We start from the raw sequence: 24225 nt of genomic DNA, 5'->3' as shown, positions 1-24225 counted from the left end.
ATGAAAATATATATGAAAAAAAGATGGAAATGGAATTTTTTTTAAAAATACAAAACAATATTAATAATAAAAATAAAAAATGAAAGAGAAAAATATTAAATAGCTTTACAAAGTAAAGACAATTTATTCAAATAAACTTATTCTTATCAGTTTTTAGAATTCATTTACAAATACACCTATTTTAATTGCATTTGTAATTTTTCAAATTATAAAGAGAAAATCACAAAATTACCACAATAATGACTCACTATTTCACAAATTACCACCCAACTCATCTATTTTACATTCCTACAAAAAAACATAAAAACTTTACACCACCACCATCCCTATAATATGAAGACACGTGTAATAGAGAGATTATTATTGTTAGGGAGAATCAACCACGTGATCTGCGCTGAAATTAAACAAACATAGGATTTTTTCCTTTTCAAAAAATATCGAATCAAATCTTCAACTATCGTCTTCTTCCTCAAAAATAGCATCCTGTTCTTCCTCAATATTGTATCATCGTTCAACATATTGTATCTCAATATTGTATCATCGTGGACTATATTCCAGTGATGATACAATACAAAGGCAAATGGGTAGAAGCAAGTCAATATACAGATTTTGAAGTTATTGGTGTACTGATTTCTCACAACTCTACATATTTGGATCTTCTACACATAATAGCACAAGAAAAACAGATAAATTTGAAAAAACAGAATATTGAGGTAAAATATCAAGTAAAGATTCAGTATCCACCACTTAAAATCAGTGATGATTCAAGTTTCAGATTTTACTTAAAAATCAAGAAAAGGGAAATCGATTTCACTGTGTATCCTCTCTGCATAGTAGTTATCAGTGATACTAACCAGATACAAACAATTCTTCCAGATGCATCATCAAGTGTTTCAACAGCTATTTCACAATCAAAGATAGATCAAGATACCGTATCGATACATGATTGATACATGTCTGATACATTCGTCGAAATAGGTCAGTATACAAAACTTCTTGCAATTGATACAATAGACTATAACAATGATCAAAATCAAGAATCAGTATCAGATCCACTACAAGATATAGATCTGACAGTTGGACAATCTTTCAAAGATAAAGCAATTCTTCAAGCATGCTTACGACTTCATGCAATTAATAATCATTACCAGCAAAAGACAGTTAAATCATGTCAAAAGAACATTTTTGTAAAATGTATCGATGATACATGTAAATGGTATCTGAAAGCGTCAATTACATTAATTCACTGAAACTACAGGTATGTAAATCTCATATTATAAAGTACAAACACTATTTTATGTTGGTCTTTATCCAATTCAATATCTCCTTGATTTTGATAATGACAATCAACACAAAGTGTTCTAACCTTTTTATTAAGTGTGTAGAGACATTATAGAACACTTGGAATGATTATAGCACCCCTCTAGTAAAAGGTCAAGTTTTGGAATTTTAGACTTCCAGACAAAGTTGGCGAGTGCCAACTTATGTTCGCGGGTGCGAACTATAGTTGGCGACCGCTAACTTTAGTTCGCGGGTGCCAACTTTTCCAGACAGCAAAACTCACTGGGATGCCTCGCGGATGCCAACCTTTATAATGGAAGGAGCGAACCGACTCGCGAGCGCGAAGCATGGAGTTCGCGAGTGCGAAGTATGGATGACAACAAGACAAGAATAACGGTCATATCTTGTACCAATAAAGAGATGACACCTAAGCAAAAAGTGCCGTTGGGGCCATTTCCAAAATCATAGTTCGCGGGTGCCAACTATAGTTGGCGACCGCGAACTCTTCAGTATTTCACTTTATTGGAAATGCTGCTTTTGTTGCTCCTTGGGTCACACAAAAGGAGTAACGGGAAGATTGTTTTGAGGACTATAAATATCATACCTCTATGTATGTATGAAGGTTAACAACTTAAGCATTCAAGCCCTCAAAACAAACTTCAACTACTTGTGTGAAAAACCTTTCAAAACTAGTTGGTTGTGAGTTAGCCCGTGAAACTCAATTGTTGTAGTTTGTTTGGTTTCTAGATTTGCCTTAGTGAAAATCTAGAGTTGTTGTTGGTTTTGTTAGTTTTGCCCTTTGTGAAAAACTAAGCATTTGTATTGGTTTGGGTTTAGCCTTGGAAAACCTAAGTTGGGAGTGAACTTGTCAAAACTCCAAGTTTAGTGGAAACCTCTAGTTTGAGGGAAGTGGATGTAGGTGAATGTGTTAATCACCGAACCACTATAAAATTTTGTGTCTACTTCTCTACTCTTCTCAAAACATAGTTGCCAATCGTTTTAATCCGCAAAAGTTTTTAATTAGCAACTATTCAACCCCCATTCTAGTTGCACTCTTGGTTTACATTTTATGTTGTATGTATATTTTATATATGTGACTTGTTGTGAACTTCATAAATTTGTCTCTTCTATGTATCAAATATGTATATAAATGGTATCTTGATATTGTTTTTATTATACTAGGTGAAACCATCTTCAGATGATATCATAACAGTTCTCGAGAATGGTAAAGAATACACAGTCAATATGATCAAGAGAACATGTACATGCAAAAAGTTTGATATCGATGAAATTCCTTGTAAACATGACGTAGCATTTCTAGCCGACAAGAAGATTGAACCTTATGCGTACTGTTCAAGATACTATACAAATGCAGCTATGTTAGCGACATATTCTGAAACGTATATCCATTGGAGAAGGAAGAAGAACAGATTATTCCAGAACATATCAAGAACATGATTGTCTTACCACCCCAACATAGAACAAGAACTGGAAGGCCTAAAAAGAGTAGGTACACGTCAAAGTGGGAAAATCCGAAAAAAGGGAAATGTGGAAAATGCGGACAAGCTGGACATAATAGGAAAACATGCCGAAACATGCCTAAAGCTACCTAGATTATCATTTCTTTCAGTATTTTTTATTCTATTAAAAATTTCCAAGTATTATATACAATTCTGATACATTAAAGATTGTTGTATGTCAATTTCTAATTGCACAGAACATACATATCCGATATGATATTAATTGCAGATACATATATTATACAAGTCTGATACATAAATGATACACAAGTATTACATTCAGTATCATAAGAACATTTATATATGCATATCCGGTAACATGTTAAGTTTAGATACATTTATTATATATGTAAGATACATACATTATACAACATAATAACTTTCAATATCAGAATAACATATATTATACATACATTATACAACATAATAAATTACAGCCAATTTAACCGCGTCTTCATCCAACTTGAAAACCTTGTTCAAAAATATGACACCCAATCCATCTCGAGTAACTTCACTATTTGGGAAATAGGTATCAATCAACCGATTCTGTAATGGAGCAAAAGAAACAGGATTGAAATCACCAACATAGTATTTAATATTTAAAAAAAACACAGATCTTAGAACCTACAAATGTAAACTTAAAATGAAAACAACTGTAAGATACATATAATATACATAAATGATACATGTATTAAAAAAGCTTATTTCGTAAACTAATTTTAAAACCGAACATGACCTAACATATCAAAAATGTAAACTTAAAATGAAAACAACTGTAAGATACATATAATATACATAAATGATACATGTATGAAAAAAGCTTATTTAATAAACTAATTTTAAAACAAAACATGACCCAACATATCAAAATACATATGTTATACATGAAAAATACACATATAAAAAAAAATACCTGACCGAAACGAGTTGGTTCTTCAATATGCAAGGATTTCTCAACTTTCTTAGGATCAAGTACAGCATCAAAAGCCAAACGCCTTCTTTTCAAACCAGTGTCATCCACCTTCTTTCTCTTTGCTTTAACATTCTCAGAGGCAGAAGCAACAACACTTCCTTCAACATCTTTTTGTGCTTTTTTTACTAATTTCCGCTTCATTTTGACAGGAGCAACAGAATCAATTTTTTCTTTTGTAGGAGTTGATCTTGTAGACATAACCATGATGATATTTATAGAGGTAATATAGTTAATAGCAAATGTGGAGCCCTAAAAATTAAATTCACGTTAGACACTACACTGATAATGGCTAAAAAGTAGGAAGGAACAAGAAAACTGTAAATGGAGAAGCAGAAACGATTGAAATTAGAGAGATCGTGTGAGAGAGGGAAGAAGAAATGAGAGAAATCAGGGAAAATTTGAAAAAACGGTAAAAAAATCAATAAAGAAGGAAAGAACATGAAAATCAGAAGGGCGACACATGTGAGAATTGTATACACGTGTTGGCTAGGGAAGAAGGTGGTGTTGGTTGAAAACTAAGAATGGGAGCTGGTATTTGATGAAAGAATAATTGCAAGGAAGTAAACAAATGAATTGAAATGGTAATTTGTGAAAAAGTGGGTGATTATTCTGGCTTTTCTGTTATTTTCTCAATTATAAATACACTCAATTTCAAAATTTCAATTCTAAAATTTATCTTAGTACATTTATTTATTGAGAATATCACAAAAATACCACAAAAATGGCTCAACATTTCATACATTGTCACCTAATTCCATTATTTATCATTCCTACCACAAAAACACAAAAGTTTACAACAAACACCATTCCATTAAAAAGGTGACACATGGCAAACATGACATTATCTTAATAAAAAGGAATAAAAACAGCTAGCACATGTGATTGGCGTGTCAGAGCGCGTCAGCGCGTCAGAGCGTCAGCCAATAGCACGCAAGCATCAACAAATTATAGACACAGTTTTGTAATATCATCCGATACATCTCTGATACATCTCCGATACATCTCCGAGATATCATTGATACATTCTCCAAAAAAATAAAATTGACAGTTATTTATTTATCTTTTAAAAATATATTTTGATTATATATCGTATTTTATTATTCCTGTATATTTATAAATATAAAAAAATCCATAAAATTATTCAAAGTAATATTTACAATAATTAGAAAGTTAGTTTAATTAACTACAATAAATAATTATGTATCAATGATGTATCAAACAAATATATGTAAAAAATATATAGTGTGTAAATTTAATAAAAATGTATTAATTTAGTAAAAATGTATCTATCATGTATCTATTTAAATACATTTAAAAATATATCTATCGTGTACAAATTATGTATCAGCGATGTATCTATTAAATACATTTAAAAAAATGTGTCTATCATGTTTTTATATATATTTTTTACGATTTATTTGAATATATGAGATATGTATCCACGCTATAAATAATACTCCAACGATGGCAGTCCTTGAAAATAGAACTTGATAAATCAGAAATGTATCAGCGATGTATTAAATATGTATCATATATGTATCGGCGATATATTAAATTATATGTTTGATAATTTTTCAATTTTCAACGTAATTTGACAATAGTCTTTTTAAATATGTATAAATTATGTATCAGATATGTATCACATATGTATCCGATATGTACCAAATATTTATCGAATATTTTATATTTCTACTCATTTTTTTCCTTCCTTCCACCTTGGGCTTCCGGTCAAACCATGAAATCAAACCGATCGAGTATAAACAAAACAATAAATATAATAATACTAATTAAAATGAAATAATTATTTCATTTTAATTAGTATTATTACATATATGTTTATAAGCTTTTTAAAATATAAAAACGAACCAATCGAATTATGTATCATGTTTAATATTTTTTTTATAAATATCACGTATTATTATATATCGAAAATGTATCACGTATGCATCCGAGATGCATTAAATATATATCGGAGATGTATCAAATATTTATCGAATATTTTGTACTTATACTCTTTTTTTCCTTTCTTCCACCTTGGGCTTTCAGTCAAATCATGAAAACAAACCGATCAAATATATATAAAAAACAATAAATATAATAATACTAATTATAAGCTTTCTTATATATAAAAACGAATCAATCGAATTAGTCAGTTAATTCAATTAATGTATCAAATATGTATCTATCATGTATAAATTGTGTATTAGAGATGTATTAATAATATATTCAAATTGCAATTAAATATAGTCGATTAGAAATCAATAAGCACTAGAAAAATTCATTTTAATTAGTATTATTACATATATGTTTATAAGTTTTTCTCAATATAAAAACGAACCAATCGAATTAGTCAGTTCATTCGATCAATGTATCAAATATGTATCTATCATGTATAAATTGTGTATCGGAGATGTATTAAAAATATATTCGAATTACAATTAAATATAGTCGATTAGAATTCAATAAAATATGTATCAGAGATGTATCAGAGATGTATCCATTTTTTAAAATATAATAACAAACCGATTGAATTAGTCGGTAGATTTAATTAAATCGATAAAAAAATAAAAAAAAATGTCTGAACGATCTAAATTATATATCAGGGATGTATCAATTATGTATCGGAGATGTATCGTATATGTATCCAAATATGTATCGAAACTACAATTTGTTTAGCATAGCTGCCTAAGAGATCAGACCTTCACTGTTTAATTTTTTGCTTGCTAAAAATCGAACACAAAGGAGTTTTTCTTGAAACTCAGAGAAAATAGAGCTGAAAATATGAAGTTTGTTCTATATTTTTGTTTCCGTACACTATTTTGTCTCTAAAATTTTATTAATTTTCAAATTTTGTTAATGGGTTCCACTAGAATCCATTAAATTGCAGTACTAACTTAGCTAAACTTGCGGGTTTTAGTCTTCACCGGCAACCACTTTTTCAACGGCAACAACCGGTTCATCCCTTCATCGGTAACAACGGCCAGACACATCGCCAATGTCTTCTTCCCATAAAATCATCAGTGGATGATTCTTGATCTTTTTCTTACGGTCTTCATCATTAGATAAAATAATCCGAGTTAACAAAAGCCGATTTTTTTTAAAATGTTAACTATTTTTTTTTTGAATCTGTACAGTGTTGGTGCAGTAAAAATTTAGGAGAAATTATGAGGATTTAATTCTTTCTTTTCACTGCTAAGCATGATTTACTATATGGGTGTGGGTTTGGAAAGATGACGATGAAGAAAGAATTAACTATAGGTGTGGGTATTTAGAAAGATGGTGTTGATGAAAAGTATTAGAGAAAAATTGTAAGGTTGTAATAAAATAGGTAAGGAAGTAAACTGTATAAGAAAAAAAGTATTGTGTGAAAATAGAAGCTCTTTTTATGGGTTTCTTGTTATTTTCTCTTATTTATTTCAAACATAAAAATTACAAATTATAAATAAGTCTACATAACTTTAATATATATTTATTTCAAAAGAACTCTTACACTTTTAATACTTTTTACTATTTTTCTTTAAAAGATACACCATTTGTCCTGAATTAAATAGCTTCTTTTTTTCTTTTAAATTATACACAATCATTTATTATCTGAATCACTTATTATCATAAATTCAAAATAAATATGATATCTTTTTACAAATTAATTTGTTTGTTCTAGATAGAGGAAATTTTAATTTTAATATTTATTTTCAAATTTGTATCGATGAAAGAGAGTATATAATTCAATAGCAAAGATAAAAAATTATTTTCTCCGACCCAAAATGTTGTTCAATTTACCATTTTTACACTATTTAAGAAATATAATATTAATTTTTTAATATTTTTTTTTGTTTTGTTATAACTTTTATTAAATATTTTGACTAATTATTTTTATAATATAATAAATAGTGAATTTTAAATAAAAATAAAAGTAAATTACGCTAAAATTTCCGATATATGTCAGAATTTTCACTTTGATCTTTCCTATTTGAAAAATCAAATGATATGGTTTCTTACTTTTGTTATCTTCAACAGAGTAGTCCCTCTATTTATTTTTGGTAAGTCAATGAGTTAAAAAATTTATGGATAAATTAATTTTCAAACATAAGAGACGAAATCGTTGACAAAAATTAAAATGGAAGATTATATTGTTTTTTTGATTTTTTTTATAATTTAGTCCTTTAACTCTGTTGATTAATGCTATATGGACGAAAGAATTAAATTATTGACACAAATAAAAATAATTTTTTTTATCATTTAATTTTTTTTTTTAAAAATAAAAATAAAAATAAAAATTTATGACATATATGAGAGCTTTATTATAATTTGCTTTAAAAAAATATAGAAGTAATTTCAAAAAAAAAATAACATAGAAGAAAGTATCATTGTTATACTCCCTCCTGTCCATAATATTTGTCGCATTTAGTTTTGGCACAATAACTAAGAGAACAATTAATATGTCTTAATTTGTAAACACTTTTACTAAATTAACCCCATATTGAAACTTGTTTACATTTATAATTATCATTTTTATTTGTTTATTGTATTCTTTCAATAAATTAATGAGAGGCAAACATGGAAAAATAATGATAGATATTATGGATTAAGAAAATTTTTCAAATTCGATAAATATTATAAACCGTAGGGAGTATATGACATTCTTGAAGAATGAAGAAGACAAAAGTGGAACAAAAATCCAAGAGAGGCAGATGAAATGAAACACTGCCCTTTTACTGTCATTATCCACGTGTCCATTCTACACATTTATCCAAAATCTTTCAAATCTTTTCCCATAGATCACACTATTAAATACTAGAATCACCCCATCCGACACCGTTTTCAATTATCAGCTTCTTTGATCACCTTTTGCTTATTGTAGCGGCAAAACCAAAACTCACTCCAAAAAAAATAAAAAAAAATGAATGCATTACAAATTTACATTATACCAAGCTTTGGTATCTCAAAAGCTTACATTAAAAGTAAGGAATTCTTGCAGTAACACTTAAACTGTTGACAACTCAAACTATATTCCATGTTTAAATGTTTTGTAGTAATTTTTTTTAGGGTTAATTCCTAAAAAAATCACGAACTTTACACGAAGTTTCATTTTAATCATGACCTTTAAAAGTTGCCATTTAAAGGCACGAACTTTCATTTTGTTTCAAATCTATCATTTCAGTGTATTTTTGTTGACTAAATTCTTCAATAAACCATTAATGAAAGACCCAAATTATAAATCGACATTAAATCTTATTATCTTTTAGTTAGAGTATATAGGATTAGGAATTTTTGTTTCGATAAAATATATCGGATTTACTTTGACGATAGATTTGAAACAAAATGAAAGTTCGTGCCTTTAAATGACAACTTTTAAAGTTCATGATTAAAATGAAACTTCGTGTAAAGTTCGTGATTTTTTTAGGAATTAACCCTTTTTAATATTATTAGATACCATTTTGTAATAAAAAATATATATTTAGATTCAAGTTTAAAAACCAGATAAGTATAAAAATCTAAATTTTGCATTCACATTTAATTATATTTGAATTTGAATTATCATGAATCAAATCTTGTATCTTAAAAAAGTAAAGCATAAAATTAAAACATAAAATTATAAATTCTACACACTCAATTTTCTTAAATAAATTATCAGTAAAAGAAACAACAACAGAAATTTGCTGCGCCTAGTACATTATTCCACCATAAACTACACTCCCCCTTACTTTTGGTTCTTCGCAATAAAAATAGCAGCAGCTGCTCAAACCTATGTCGATCATTTTTTTTATCAAAGATGGTAATCGACTCTTTCGAGTCTCATATCGATCATTCACTTGCGCATAATGAGGCTCCGTAGGACCCTAAAACCCATTCTGTTGGTTGCAGCTGCACCTTCTGCTTTCAATAGTTTTGGGAAAATTGGTACCATATGTCATCTTCATACTTATACAAAAATGACTAATATTGATGATGCCCTACTTTCATTCAATACCATGCTTCACATCAACCCCTTACCTTCCATAGTTGAGTTTAATAAATTGTTATCTGCACTTGTCAGAATGAAACATTTTCAGGCCGTGCTTTCTCTTTGTAAGCGATTGGAATTGGCAGGACTTCCGTTTAATGCTTACACTATTAACATAGTGATGAATTGCTTCTGTCATTTGCATCGTGTCGATTTTGGATTCGCCATGCTAGGAAAAATCTTCAAACTCGGATTTCGGCTTGACGTGATTATGTTTAATCCCTTACTCAATGGCCTTTGTTTACAAGGTAAAATTGCCCAAGCTGTCGAGTTGTTTGATGATATAGAAGCCAAGGGTTATCAACTTGATGTTTATGCCTATTCTTCTGTTGCTAATTCCTTATGTAAAATTGGAAAATCCAGTGCTGCAATTAGTTTACTTCAAAGAATGAGAGAAAAAGGTTGTCAGCCAAATGTTGTGACCTATAATACAATTATCGACGGGCTTTGCAGGGAGGGTTTCATTACCACGGCTAAAAACCTTGTATTAGAGATGAAGAGAGAAAATATATTGGCTGATGTTGTAACTTACAGCTCTTTAATTCGTTGTCTTTTCAATTTAGGCCAATGCAAGGAAGCTTTAGCTTTACATAATGAAATGTTTGATTGGAAAATCAAGCCAGATGTAGTCATTTTCAATGTATTGGTCGATGGTTTGTGTAAAGAAGGGATGGTTTTAGAGGCTCATGATATAGTTGAAACAATGACGCAGAGGGAGATAGAGCCGAATGTGGTCACTTACAATTCATTAATAGGTGGATATTGTCAGCAGAATCAATTAAGTGAGGCTAGAAAAGTATTTGACATTATGGTAAGCAAGGGTTGCACTCCTAATATTGTGACTTACAACATTTTGATTAAACTGTACTGCAAGAACAAAACGATGGATGATGTAAAACAATTTTTTAGTGAAATGCAGCATGAAAATATAATTGTTGCTCATAAAAATATAACACCTTCCGTAGTGGCTTTGTTTCATGAAATAGAAAAGAGTATGTTGAAGCCTGACTATGACAAAGACCGAAAGAAGGGAGGTGGCGGATTGATAACTCCTGCCAAGGTCCATATTTTTACTCATGTTTTTATTTTCTAAGCTTCCCTAGCATATTTGCAATATGACTCTTTTTACGCTTTTCGCAGACTTATATCCCTCCGCCGATGCTATACTAGGACAAACATCAAACTCCACGGCTGGTAATGGGGTAGATTTTGTTCCAAAGAAGAGAAAGACAGATGGCCAATCTATTATTGATGGTGTTGCAAAGGAGGGTCCAACTACTGGTGAGCAGAAGAAGAAAAAAACTGATCATGAAGAGACTTTGGTGCCAAATGGTGGCAAAAGAAACCATAAAGCTGGCAAAAATGCTGCGGAAAATGCTGATGCAGGAAAAAAGAAGACGAAGAAGCGAAAAAATTCCGAACAAGCCGAAGAAGAATCCGAAATGCCAAGCAAGAAGAAAGAAAAGAAGAAGAGAAAAAGTGAGGCATAAGAAATTCTGGTGTGAGGTTACAGGATCTAGGCAGTAACTCCATACTGGTCTACTGTATAATTTTGTTTCATTTTTTGTTTAGTTTATTGTATTGTCTCTAATTAATTATGGACATGATAATGAGCTGTTTTGTCAGAATTGGACATACTGCGGAAAATTACATTAGCAATTTATTTGCATGCTATGCTGCGACCAATTCAAGTTTGAGTGATTATTCCTTTTCTATTTTTTCTCAGTTGGTGGCAGTGATTTCATCTTTAGCTTTCGGCTTATCTCTCTTGACGTATCCAAAAATATTTTATTAAATTTTGTAGGTAATTTTCCATTTGATATTTAATGTTATAAAAATATGTAAACTAGATTTTCGTCAATGAGATGTATTGTTTGGGTCACCATGAGTAATGATAATTAAAAAATTGTACTAATAAATAAATAATTTTTCCATTTTTAATATTATTAGATACCATTTTGTAATAAAAAATATATATTTAGATTCAAGTTTAAAAACCAGATAAGTATAAAAATCTAAATTTTGCATTCACATTTAATTATATTTGAATTTGAATTATCATGAATCAAATCTTGTATCTTAAAAAAGTAAAGCATAAAATTAAAACATAAAATTATAAATTCTACACACTCAATTTTCTTAAATAAATTATCAGTAAAAGAAACAACAACAGAAATTTGCTGCGCCTAGTACATTATTCCACCATAAACTACACTCCCCCTTACTTTTGGTTCTTCGCAATAAAAATAGCAGCAGCTGCTCAAACCTATGTCGATCATTTTTTTTATCAAAGATGGTAATCGACTCTTTCGAGTCTCATATCGATCATTCACTTGCGCATAATGAGGCTCCGTAGGACCCTAAAACCCATTCTGTTGGTTGCAGCTGCACCTTCTGCTTTCAATAGTTTTGGGAAAATTGGTACCATATGTCATCTTCATACTTATACAAAAATGACTAATATTGATGATGCCCTACTTTCATTCAATACCATGCTTCACATCAACCCCTTACCTTCCATAGTTGAGTTTAATAAATTGTTATCTGCACTTGTCAGAATGAAACATTTTCAGGCCGTGCTTTCTCTTTGTAAGCGATTGGAATTGGCAGGACTTCCGTTTAATGCTTACACTATTAACATAGTGATGAATTGCTTCTGTCATTTGCATCGTGTCGATTTTGGATTCGCCATGCTAGGAAAAATCTTCAAACTCGGATTTCGGCTTGACGTGATTATGTTTAATCCCTTACTCAATGGCCTTTGTTTACAAGGTAAAATTGCCCAAGCTGTCGAGTTGTTTGATGATATAGAAGCCAAGGGTTATCAACTTGATGTTTATGCCTATTCTTCTGTTGCTAATTCCTTATGTAAAATTGGAAAATCCAGTGCTGCAATTAGTTTACTTCAAAGAATGAGAGAAAAAGGTTGTCAGCCAAATGTTGTGACCTATAATACAATTATCGACGGGCTTTGCAGGGAGGGTTTCATTACCACGGCTAAAAACCTTGTATTAGAGATGAAGAGAGAAAATATATTGGCTGATGTTGTAACTTACAGCTCTTTAATTCGTTGTCTTTTCAATTTAGGCCAATGCAAGGAAGCTTTAGCTTTACATAATGAAATGTTTGATTGGAAAATCAAGCCAGATGTAGTCATTTTCAATGTATTGGTCGATGGTTTGTGTAAAGAAGGGATGGTTTTAGAGGCTCGTGATATAGTTGAAACAATGACGCAGAGGGAGATAGAGCCGAATGTGGTCACTTACAATTCATTAATAGGTGGATATTGTCAGCAGAATCAATTAAGTGAGGCTAGAAAAGTATTTGACATTATGGTAAGCAAGGGTTGCACTCCTAATATTGTGACTTACAACATTTTGATTAAACTGTACTGCAAGAACAAAACGATGGATGATGTAAAACAATTTTTTAGTGAAATGCAGCATGAAAATATAATTGTTGCTCATAAAAATATAACACCTTCCGTAGTGGCTTTGTTTCATGAAATAGAAAAGAGTATGTTGAAGCCTGACTATGACAAAGACCGAAAGAAGGGAGGTGGCGGATTGATAACTCCTGCCAAGGTCCATATTTTTACTCATGTTTTTATTTTCTAAGCTTCCCTAGCATATTTGCAATATGACTCTTTTTACGCTTTTCGCAGACTTATATCCCTCCGCCGATGCTATACTAGGACAAACATCAAACTCCACGGCTGGTAATGGGGTAGATTTTGTTCCAAAGAAGAGAAAGACAGATGGCCAATCTATTATTGATGGTGTTGCAAAGGAGGGTCCAACTACTGGTGAGCAGAAGAAGAAAAAAACTGATCATGAAGAGACTTTGGTGCCAAATGGTGGCAAAAGAAACCATAAAGCTGGCAAAAATGCTGCGGAAAATGCTGATGCAGGAAAAAAGAAGACGAAGAAGCGAAAAAATTCCGAACAAGCCGAAGAAGAATCCGAAATGCCAAGCAAGAAGAAAGAAAAGAAGAAGAGAAAAAGTGAGGCATAAGAAATTCTGGTGTGAGGTTACAGGATCTAGGCAGTAACTCCATACTGGTCTACTGTATAATTTTGTTTCATTTTTTGTTTAGTTTATTGTATTGTCTCTAATTAATTATGGACATGATAATGAGCTGTTTTGTCAGAATTGGACATACTGCGGAAAATTACATTAGCAATTTATTTGCATGCTATGCTGCGACCAATTCAAGTTTGAGTGATTATTCCTTTTCTATTTTTTCTCAGTTGGTGGCAGTGATTTCATCTTTAGCTTTCGGCTTATCTCTCTTGACGTATCCAAAAATATTTTATTAAATTTTGTAGGTAATTTTCCATTTGATATTTAATGTTATAAAAATATGTAAACTAGATTTTCGTCAATGAGATGTATTGTTTGGGTCACCATGAGTAATGATAATTAAAAAATTGTACTAATAAATAAATAATTTTTCCATTTTTAATATTATTAGATACCATTTTGTAATAAAAAATATATATTTAGATTCAAGTTTAAAAACCAGATAAGTATAAAAATCTAAATTTTGCATTCACATTTAATTATATTTGAATTTGAATTATCATGAATCAAATCTTGTATCTTAAAAAAGTAAAGCATAAAATTAAAACATAAAATTATAAATTCTACACACTCAATTTTCTTAAATAAATTATCAGTAAAAGAAACAACAACAGAAATTTGCTGCGCCTAGTACATTATTCCACCATAAACTACACTCCCCCTTACTTTTGGTTCTTCGCAATAAAAATAGCAGCAGCTGCTCAAACCTATGTCGATCATTTTTTTTATCAAAGATGGTAATCGACTCTTTCGAGTCTCATATCGATCATTCACTTGCGCATAATGAGGCTCCGTAGGACCCTAAAACCCATTCTGTTGGTTGCAGCTGCACCTTCTGCTTTCAATAGTTTTGGGAAAATTGGTACCATATGTCATCTTCATACTTATACAAAAATGACTAATATTGATGATGCCCTACTTTCATTCAATACCATGCTTCACATCAACCCCTTACCTTCCATAGTTGAGTTTAATAAATTGTTATCTGCACTTGTCAGAATGAAACATTTTCAGGCCGTGCTTTCTCTTTGTAAGCGATTGGAATTGGCAGGACTTCCGTTTAATGCTTACACTATTAACATAGTGATGAATTGCTTCTGTCATTTGCATCGTGTCGATTTTGGATTCGCCATGCTAGGAAAAATCTTCAAACTCGGATTTCGGCTTGACGTGATTATGTTTAATCCCTTACTCAATGGCCTTTGTTTACAAGGTAAAATTACCCAAGCTGTCGAGTTGTTTGATGATATAGAAGCCAAGGGTTATCAACTTGATGTTTATGCCTATTCTTCTGTTGCTAATTCCTTATGTAAAATTGGAAAATCCAGTGCTGCAATTAGTTTACTTCAAAGAATGAGAGAAAAAGGTTGTCAGCCAAATGTTGTGACCTATAATACAATTATCGACGGGCTTTGCAGGGAGGGTTTCATTACCACGGCTAAAAACCTTGTATTAGAGATGAAGAGAGAAAATATATTGGCTGATGTTGTAACTTACAGCTCTTTAATTCGTTGTCTTTTCAATTTAGGCCAATGCAAGGAAGCTTTAGCTTTACATAATGAAATGTTTGATTGGAAAATCAAGCCAGATGTAGTCATTTTCAATGTATTGGTCGATGGTTTGTGTAAAGAAGGGATGGTTTTAGAGGCTCATGATATAGTTGAAACAATGACGCAGAGGGAGATAGAGCCGAATGTGGTCACTTACAATTCATTAATAGGTGGATATTGTCAGCAGAATCAATTAAGTGAGGCTAGAAAAGTATTTGACATTATGGTAAGCAAGGGTTGCACTCCTAATATTGTGACTTACAACATTTTGATTAAACTGTACTGCAAGAACAAAACGATGGATGATGTAAAACAATTTTTTAGTGAAATGCAGCATGAAAATATAATTGTTGCTCATAAAAATATAACACCTTCCGTAGTGGCTTTGTTTCATGAAATAGAAAAGAGTATGTTGAAGCCTGACTATGACAAAGACCGAAAGAAGGGAGGTGGCGGATTGATAACTCCTGCCAAGGTCCATATTTTTACTCATGTTTTTATTTTCTAAGCTTCCCTAGCATATTTGCAATATGACTCTTTTTACGCTTTTCGCAGACTTATATCCCTCCGCCGATGCTATACTAGGACAAACATCAAACTCCACGGCTGGTAATGGGGTAGATTTTGTTCCAAAGAAGAGAAAGACAGATGGCCAATCTATTATTGATGGTGTTGCAAAGGAGGGTCCAACTACTGGTGAGCAGAAGAAGAAAAAAACTGATCATGAAGAGACTTTGGTGCCAAATGGTGGCAAAAGAAACCATAAAGCTGGCAAAAATGCTGCGGAAAATGCTGATGCAGGAAAAAAGAAGACGAAGAAGCGAAAAAATTCCGAACAAGCCGAAGAAGAATCCGAAATGCCAAGCAAGAAGAAAGAAAAGAAGAAGAGAAAAAGTGAGGCATAAGAAATTCTGGTGTGAGGTTACAGGATCTAGGCAGTAACTCCATACTGGTCTACTGTATAATTTTGTTTCATTTTTTGTTTAGTTTATTGTATTGTCTCTAATTAATTATGGACATGATAATGAGCTGTTTTGTCAGAATTGGACATACTGCGGAAAATTACATTAGCAATTTATTTGCATGCTATGCTGCGACCAATTCAAGTTTGAGTGATTATTCCTTTTCTATTTTTTCTCAGTTGGTGGCAGTGATTTCATCTTTAGCTTTCGGCTTATCTCTCTTGACGTATCCAAAAATATTTTATTAAATTTTGTAGGTAATTTTCCATTTGATATTTAATGTTATAAAAATATGTAAACTAGATTTTCGTCAATGAGATGTATTGTTTGGGTCACCATGAGTAATGATAATTAAAAAATTGTACTAATAAATAAATAATTTTTCCATTTTTAATATTATTAGATACCATTTTGTAATAAAAAATATATATTTAGATTCAAGTTTAAAAACCAGATAAGTATAAAAATCTAAATTTTGCATTCACATTTAATTATATTTGAATTTGAATTATCATGAATCAAATCTTGTATCTTAAAAAAGTAAAGCATAAAATTAAAACATAAAATTATAAATTCTACACACTCAATTTTCTTAAATAAATTATCAGTAAAAGAAACAACAACAGAAATTTGCTGCGCCTAGTACATTATTCCACCATAAACTACACTCCCCCTTACTTTTGGTTCTTCGCAATAAAAATAGCAGCAGCTGCTCAAACCTATGTCGATCATTTTTTTTATCAAAGATGGTAATCGACTCTTTCGAGTCTCATATCGATCATTCACTTGCGCATAATGAGGCTCCGTAGGACCCTAAAACCCATTCTGTTGGTTGCAGCTGCACCTTCTGCTTTCAATAGTTTTGGGAAAATTGGTACCATATGTCATCTTCATACTTATACAAAAATGACTAATATTGATGATGCCCTACTTTCATTCAATACCATGCTTCACATCAACCCCTTACCTTCCATAGTTGAGTTTAATAAATTGTTATCTGCACTTGTCAGAATGAAACATTTTCAGGCCGTGCTTTCTCTTTGTAAGCGATTGGAATTGGCAGGACTTCCGTTTAATGCTTACACTATTAACATAGTGATGAATTGCTTCTGTCATTTGCATCGTGTCGATTTTGGATTCGCCATGCTAGGAAAAATCTTCAAACTCGGATTTCGGCTTGACGTGATTATGTTTAATCCCTTACTCAATGGCCTTTGTTTACAAGGTAAAATTGCCCAAGCTGTCGAGTTGTTTGATGATATAGAAGCCAAGGGTTATCAACTTGATGTTTATGCCTATTCTTCTGTTGCTAATTCCTTATGTAAAATTGGAAAATCCAGTGCTGCAATTAGTTTACTTCAAAGAATGAGAGAAAAAGGTTGTCAGCCAAATGTTGTGACCTATAATACAATTATCGACGGGCTTTGCAGGGAGGGTTTCATTACCACGGCTAAAAACCTTGTATTAGAGATGAAGAGAGAAAATATATTGGCTGATGTTGTAACTTACAGCTCTTTAATTCGTTGTCTTTTCAATTTAGGCCAATGCAAGGAAGCTTTAGCTTTACATAATGAAATGTTTGATTGGAAAATCAAGCCAGATGTAGTCATTTTCAATGTATTGGTCGATGGTTTGTGTAAAGAAGGGATGGTTTTAGAGGCTCATGATATAGTTGAAACAATGACGCAGAGGGAGATAGAGCCGAATGTGGTCACTTACAATTCATTAATAGGTGGATATTGTCAGCAGAATCAATTAAGTGAGGCTAGAAAAGTATTTGACATTATGGTAAGCAAGGGTTGCACTCCTAATATTGTGACTTACAACATTTTGATTAAACTGTACTGCAAGAACAAAACGATGGATGATGTAAAACAATTTTTTAGTGAAATGCAGCATGAAAATATAATTGTTGCTCATAAAAATATAACACCTTCCGTAGTGGCTTTGTTTCATGAAATAGAAAAGAGTATGTTGAAGCCTGACTATGACAAAGACCGAAAGAAGGGAGGTGGCGGATTGATAACTCCTGCCAAGGTCCATATTTTTACTCATGTTTTTATTTTCTAAGCTTCCCTAGCATATTTGCAATATGACTCTTTTTACGCTTTTCGCAGACTTATATCCCTCCGCCGATGCTATACTAGGACAAACATCAAACTCCACGGCTGGTAATGGGGTAGATTTTGTTCCAAAGAAGAGAAAGACAGATGGCCAATCTATTATTGATGGTGTTGCAAAGGAGGGTCCAACTACTGGTGAGCAGAAGAAGAAAAAAACTGATCATGAAGAGACTTTGGTGCCAAATGGTGGCAAAAGAAACCATAAAGCTGGCAAAAATGCTGCGGAAAATGCTGATGCAGGAAAAAAGAAGACGAAGAAGCGAAAAAATTCCGAACAAGCCGAAGAAGAATCCGAAATGCCAAGCAAGAAGAAAGAAAAGAAGAAGAGAAAAAGTGAGGCATAAGAAATTCTGGTGTGAGGTTACAGGATCTAGGCAGTAACTCCATACTGGTCTACTGTATAATTTTGTTTCATTTTTTGTTTAGTTTATTGTATTGTCTCTAATTAATTATGGACATGATAATGAGCTGTTTTGTCAGAATTGGACATACTGCGGAAAATTACATTAGCAATTTATTTGCATGCTATGCTGCGACCAATTCAAGTTTGAGTGATTATTCCTTTTCTATTTTTTCTCAGTTGGTGGCAGTGATTTCATCTTTAGCTTTCGGCTTATCTCTCTTGACGTATCCAAAAATATTTTATTAAATTTTGTAGGTAATTTTCCATTTGATATTTAATGTTATAAAAATATGTAAACTAGATTTTCGTCAATGAGATGTATTGTTTGGGTCACCATGAGTAATGATAATTAAAAAATTGTACTAATAAATAAATAATTTTTCCATTTTTAATATTATTAGATACCATTTTGTAATAAAAAATATATATTTAGATTCAAGTTTAAAAACCAGATAAGTATAAAAATCTAAATTTTGCATTCACATTTAATTATATTTGAATTTGAATTATCATGAATCAAATCTTGTATCTTAAAAAAGTAAAGCATAAAATTAAAACATAAAATTATAAATTCTACACACTCAATTTTCTTAAATAAATTATCAGTAAAAGAAACAACAACAGAAATTTGCTGCGCCTAGTACATTATTCCACCATAAACTACACTCCCCCTTACTTTTGGTTCTTCGCAATAAAAATAGCAGCAGCTGCTCAAACCTATGTCGATCATTTTTTTTATCAAAGATGGTAATCGACTCTTTCGAGTCTCATATCGATCATTCACTTGCGCATAATGAGGCTCCGTAGGACCCTAAAACCCATTCTGTTGGTTGCAGCTGCACCTTCTGCTTTCAATAGTTTTGGGAAAATTGGTACCATATGTCATCTTCATACTTATACAAAAATGACTAATATTGATGATGCCCTACTTTCATTCAATACCATGCTTCACATCAACCCCTTACCTTCCATAGTTGAGTTTAATAAATTGTTATCTGCACTTGTCAGAATGAAACATTTTCAGGCCGTGCTTTCTCTTTGTAAGCGATTGGAATTGGCAGGACTTCCGTTTAATGCTTACACTATTAACATAGTGATGAATTGCTTCTGTCATTTGCATCGTGTCGATTTTGGATTCGCCATGCTAGGAAAAATCTTCAAACTCGGATTTCGGCTTGACGTGATTATGTTTAATCCCTTACTCAATGGCCTTTGTTTACAAGGTAAAATTACCCAAGCTGTCGAGTTGTTTGATGATATAGAAGCCAAGGGTTATCAACTTGATGTTTATGCCTATTCTTCTGTTGCTAATTCCTTATGTAAAATTGGAAAATCCAGTGCTGCAATTAGTTTACTTCAAAGAATGAGAGAAAAAGGTTGTCAGCCAAATGTTGTGACCTATAATACAATTATCGACGGGCTTTGCAGGGAGGGTTTCATTACCACGGCTAAAAACCTTGTATTAGAGATGAAGAGAGAAAATATATTGGCTGATGTTGTAACTTACAGCTCTTTAATTCGTTGTCTTTTCAATTTAGGCCAATGCAAGGAAGCTTTAGCTTTACATAATGAAATGTTTGATTGGAAAATCAAGCCAGATGTAGTCATTTTCAATGTATTGGTCGATGGTTTGTGTAAAGAAGGGATGGTTTTAGAGGCTCGTGATATAGTTGAAACAATGACGCAGAGGGAGATAGAGCCGAATGTGGTCACTTACAATTCATTAATAGGTGGATATTGTCAGCAGAATCAATTAAGTGAGGCTAGAAAAGTATTTGACATTATGGTAAGCAAGGGTTGCACTCCTAATATTGTGACTTACAACATTTTGATTAAACTGTACTGCAAGAACAAAACGATGGATGATGTAAAACAATTTTTTAGTGAAATGCAGCATGAAAATATAATTGTTGCTCATAAAAATATAACACCTTCCGTAGTGGCTTTGTTTCATGAAATAGAAAAGAGTATGTTGAAGCCTGACTATGACAAAGACCGAAAGAAGGGAGGTGGCGGATTGATAACTCCTGCCAAGGTCCATATTTTTACTCATGTTTTTATTTTCTAAGCTTCCCTAGCATATTTGCAATATGACTCTTTTTACGCTTTTCGCAGACTTATATCCCTCCGCCGATGCTATACTAGGACAAACATCAAACTCCACGGCTGGTAATGGGGTAGATTTTGTTCCAAAGAAGAGAAAGACAGATGGCCAATCTATTATTGATGGTGTTGCAAAGGAGGGTCCAACTACTGGTGAGCAGAAGAAGAAAAAAACTGATCATGAAGAGACTTTGGTGCCAAATGGTGGCAAAAGAAACCATAAAGCTGGCAAAAATGCTGCGGAAAATGCTGATGCAGGAAAAAAGAAGACGAAGAAGCGAAAAAATTCCGAACAAGCCGAAGAAGAATCTGAAATGCCAAGCAAGAAGAAAGAAAAGAAGAAGAGAAAAAGTGAGGCATAAGAAATTCTGGTGTGAGGTTACAGGATCTAGGCAGTAACTCCATACTGGTCTACTGTATAATTTTGTTTCATTTTTTGTTTAGTTTATTGTATTGTCTCTAATTAATTATGGACATGATAATGAGCTGTTTTGTCAGAATTGGACATACTGCGGAAAATTACATTAGCAATTTATTTGCATGCTATGCTGCGACCAATTCAAGTTTGAGTGATTATTCCTTTTCTATTTTTTCTCAGTTGGTGGCAGTGATTTCATCTTTAGCTTTCGGCTTATCTCTCTTGACGTATCCAAAAATATTTTATTAAATTTTGTAGGTAATTTTCCATTTGATATTTAATGTTATAAAAATATGTAAACTAGATTTTCGTCAATGAGATGTATTGTTTGGGTCACCATGAGTAATGATAATTAAAAAATTGTACTAATAAATAAATAATTTTTCCATTTTTAATATTATTAGATACCATTTTGTAATAAAAAATATATATTTAGATTCAAGTTTAAAAACCAGATAAGTATAAAAATCTAAATTTTGCATTCACATTTAATTATATTTGAATTTGAATTATCATGAATCAAATCTTGTATCTTAAAAAAGTAAAGCATAAAATTAAAACATAAAATTATAAATTCTACACACTCAATTTTCTTAAATAAATTATCAGTAAAAGAAACAACAACAGAAATTTGCTGCGCCTAGTACATTATTCCACCATAAACTACACTCCCCCTTACTTTTGGTTCTTCGCAATAAAAATAGCAGCAGCTGCTCAAACCTATGTCGATCATTTTTTTTATCAAAGATGGTAATCGACTCTTTCGAGTCTCATATCGATCATTCACTTGCGCATAATGAGGCTCCGTAGGACCCTAAAACCCATTCTGTTGGTTGCAGCTGCACCTTCTGCTTTCAATAGTTTTGGGAAAATTGGTACCATATGTCATCTTCATACTTATACAAAAATGACTAATATTGATGATGCCCTACTTTCATTCAATACCATGCTTCACATCAACCCCTTACCTTCCATAGTTGAGTTTAATAAATTGTTATCTGCACTTGTCAGAATGAAACATTTTCAGGCCGTGCTTTCTCTTTGTAAGCGATTGGAATTGGCAGGACTTCCGTTTAATGCTTACACTATTAACATAGTGATGAGTTGCTTCTGTCATTTGCATCGTGTCGATTTTGGATTCGCCATGCTAGGAAAAATCTTCAAACTCGGATTTCGGCTTGACGTGATTATGTTTAATCCCTTACTCAATGGCCTTTGTTTACAAGGTAAAATTGCCCAAGCTGTCGAGTTGTTTGATGATATAGAAGCCAAGGGTTATCAACTTGATGTTTATGCCTATTCTTCTGTTGCTAATTCCTTATGTAAAATTGGAAAATCCAGTGCTGCAATTAGTTTACTTCAAAGAATGAGAGAAAAAGGTTGTCAGCCAAATGTTGTGACCTATAATACAATTATCGACGGGCTTTGCAGGGAGGGTTTCATTACCACGGCTAAAAACCTTGTATTAGAGATGAAGAGAGAAAATATATTGGCTGATGTTGTAACTTACAGCTCTTTAATTCGTTGTCTTTTCAATTTAGGCCAATGCAAGGAAGCTTTAGCTTTACATAATGAAATGTTTGATTGGAAAATCAAGCCAGATGTAGTCATTTTCAATGTATTGGTCGATGGTTTGTGTAAAGAAGGGATGGTTTTAGAGGCTCGTGATATAGTTGAAACAATGACGCAGAGGGAGATAGAGCCGAATGTGGTCACTTACAATTCATTAATAGGTGGATATTGTCAGCAGAATCAATTAAGTGAGGCTAGAAAAGTATTTGACATTATGGTAAGCAAGGGTTGCACTCCTAATATTGTGACTTACAACATTTTGATTAAACTGTACTGCAAGAACAAAACGATGGATGATGTAAAACAATTTTTTAGTGAAATGCAGCATGAAAATATAATTGTTGCTCATAAAAATATAACACCTTCCGTAGTGGCTTTGTTTCATGAAATAGAAAAGAGTATGTTGAAGCCTGACTATGACAAAGACCGAAAGAAGGGAGGTGGCGGATTGATAACTCCTGCCAAGGTCCATATTTTTACTCATGTTTTTATTTTCTAAGCTTCCCTAGCATATTTGCAATATGACTCTTTTTACGCTTTTCGCAGACTTATATCCCTCCGCCGATGCTATACTAGGACAAACATCAAACTCCACGGCTGGTAATGGGGTAGATTTTGTTCCAAAGAAGAGAAAGACAGATGGCCAATCTATTATTGATGGTGTTGCAAAGGAGGGTCCAACTACTGGTGAGCAGAAGAAGAAAAAAACTGATCATGAAGAGACTTTGGTGCCAAATGGTGGCAAAAGAAACCATAAAGCTGGCAAAAATGCTGCGGAAAATGCTGATGCAGGAAAAAAGAAGACGAAGAAGCGAAAAAATTCCGAACAAGCCGAAGAAGAATCCGAAATGCCAAGCAAGAAGAAAGAAAAGAAGAAGAGAAAAAGTGAGGCATAAGAAATTCTGGTGTGAGGTTACAGGATCTAGGCAGTAACTCCATACTGGTCTACTGTATAATTTTGTTTCATTTTTTGTTTAGTTTATTGTATTGTCTCTAATTAATTATGGACATGATAATGAGCTGTTTTGTCAGAATTGGACATACTGCGGAAAATTACATTAGCAATTTATTTGCATGCTATGCTGCGACCAATTCAAGTTTGAGTGATTATTCCTTTTCTATTTTTTCTCAGTTGGTGGCAGTGATTTCATCTTTAGCTTTCGGCTTATCTCTCTTGACGTATCCAAAAATATTTTATTAAATTTTGTAGGTAATTTTCCATTTGATATTTAA

General features: G+C 32.2%; 6 protein-coding genes across 6 annotated transcripts; all 6 read left to right on the top strand.

Moving 5' to 3' along the window:
- The first annotated feature begins 9596 nt into the window (after positions 1–9596).
- On the top strand, positions 9597–11268 carry LOC126672319 (putative pentatricopeptide repeat-containing protein At1g12700, mitochondrial). The gene is made up of 3 exons (XM_050366264.1): positions 9597–10670; positions 10782–10838; positions 10882–11268. The coding sequence occupies exons 1-3, from the start codon at positions 9597–9599 to the stop codon at positions 11266–11268; spliced, it is 1518 nt and encodes a 505-aa protein (XP_050222221.1).
- An 852-nt stretch (positions 11269–12120) lies between these two features.
- LOC126672318 (putative pentatricopeptide repeat-containing protein At1g12700, mitochondrial) lies at positions 12121–13792 on the top strand. The gene is made up of 3 exons (XM_050366263.1): positions 12121–13194; positions 13306–13362; positions 13406–13792. Exons 1-3 carry the CDS (start codon positions 12121–12123, stop codon positions 13790–13792), a joined length of 1518 nt encoding a protein of 505 aa, XP_050222220.1.
- Positions 13793–14644: 852 nt separating this feature from the next.
- LOC126672316 (putative pentatricopeptide repeat-containing protein At1g12700, mitochondrial) lies at positions 14645–16316 on the top strand. Its single transcript, XM_050366262.1, has 3 exons — positions 14645–15718; positions 15830–15886; positions 15930–16316. Exons 1-3 carry the CDS (start codon positions 14645–14647, stop codon positions 16314–16316), a joined length of 1518 nt encoding a protein of 505 aa, XP_050222219.1.
- An 852-nt stretch (positions 16317–17168) lies between these two features.
- Positions 17169–18840, top strand: LOC126672315 (putative pentatricopeptide repeat-containing protein At1g12700, mitochondrial). Its single transcript, XM_050366261.1, has 3 exons — positions 17169–18242; positions 18354–18410; positions 18454–18840. The coding sequence occupies exons 1-3, from the start codon at positions 17169–17171 to the stop codon at positions 18838–18840; spliced, it is 1518 nt and encodes a 505-aa protein (XP_050222218.1).
- An 852-nt stretch (positions 18841–19692) lies between these two features.
- On the top strand, positions 19693–21364 carry LOC126672314 (putative pentatricopeptide repeat-containing protein At1g12700, mitochondrial). Its single transcript, XM_050366260.1, has 3 exons — positions 19693–20766; positions 20878–20934; positions 20978–21364. The coding sequence occupies exons 1-3, from the start codon at positions 19693–19695 to the stop codon at positions 21362–21364; spliced, it is 1518 nt and encodes a 505-aa protein (XP_050222217.1).
- Positions 21365–22216: 852 nt separating this feature from the next.
- LOC126672312 (putative pentatricopeptide repeat-containing protein At1g12700, mitochondrial) lies at positions 22217–23888 on the top strand. Its single transcript, XM_050366259.1, has 3 exons — positions 22217–23290; positions 23402–23458; positions 23502–23888. Exons 1-3 carry the CDS (start codon positions 22217–22219, stop codon positions 23886–23888), a joined length of 1518 nt encoding a protein of 505 aa, XP_050222216.1.
- Positions 23889–24225: the final 337 nt, after the last annotated feature.

The sequence above is a fragment of the Mercurialis annua genome, linkage group LG3, assembly GCF_937616625.2.
Source record: "Mercurialis annua linkage group LG3, ddMerAnnu1.2, whole genome shotgun sequence".
Taxonomy (NCBI): domain Eukaryota; kingdom Viridiplantae; phylum Streptophyta; class Magnoliopsida; order Malpighiales; family Euphorbiaceae; genus Mercurialis; species Mercurialis annua.
Note: the sequence above shows the minus strand (reverse complement) of the source record. Positions and strands in the feature narration are given on the sequence as shown.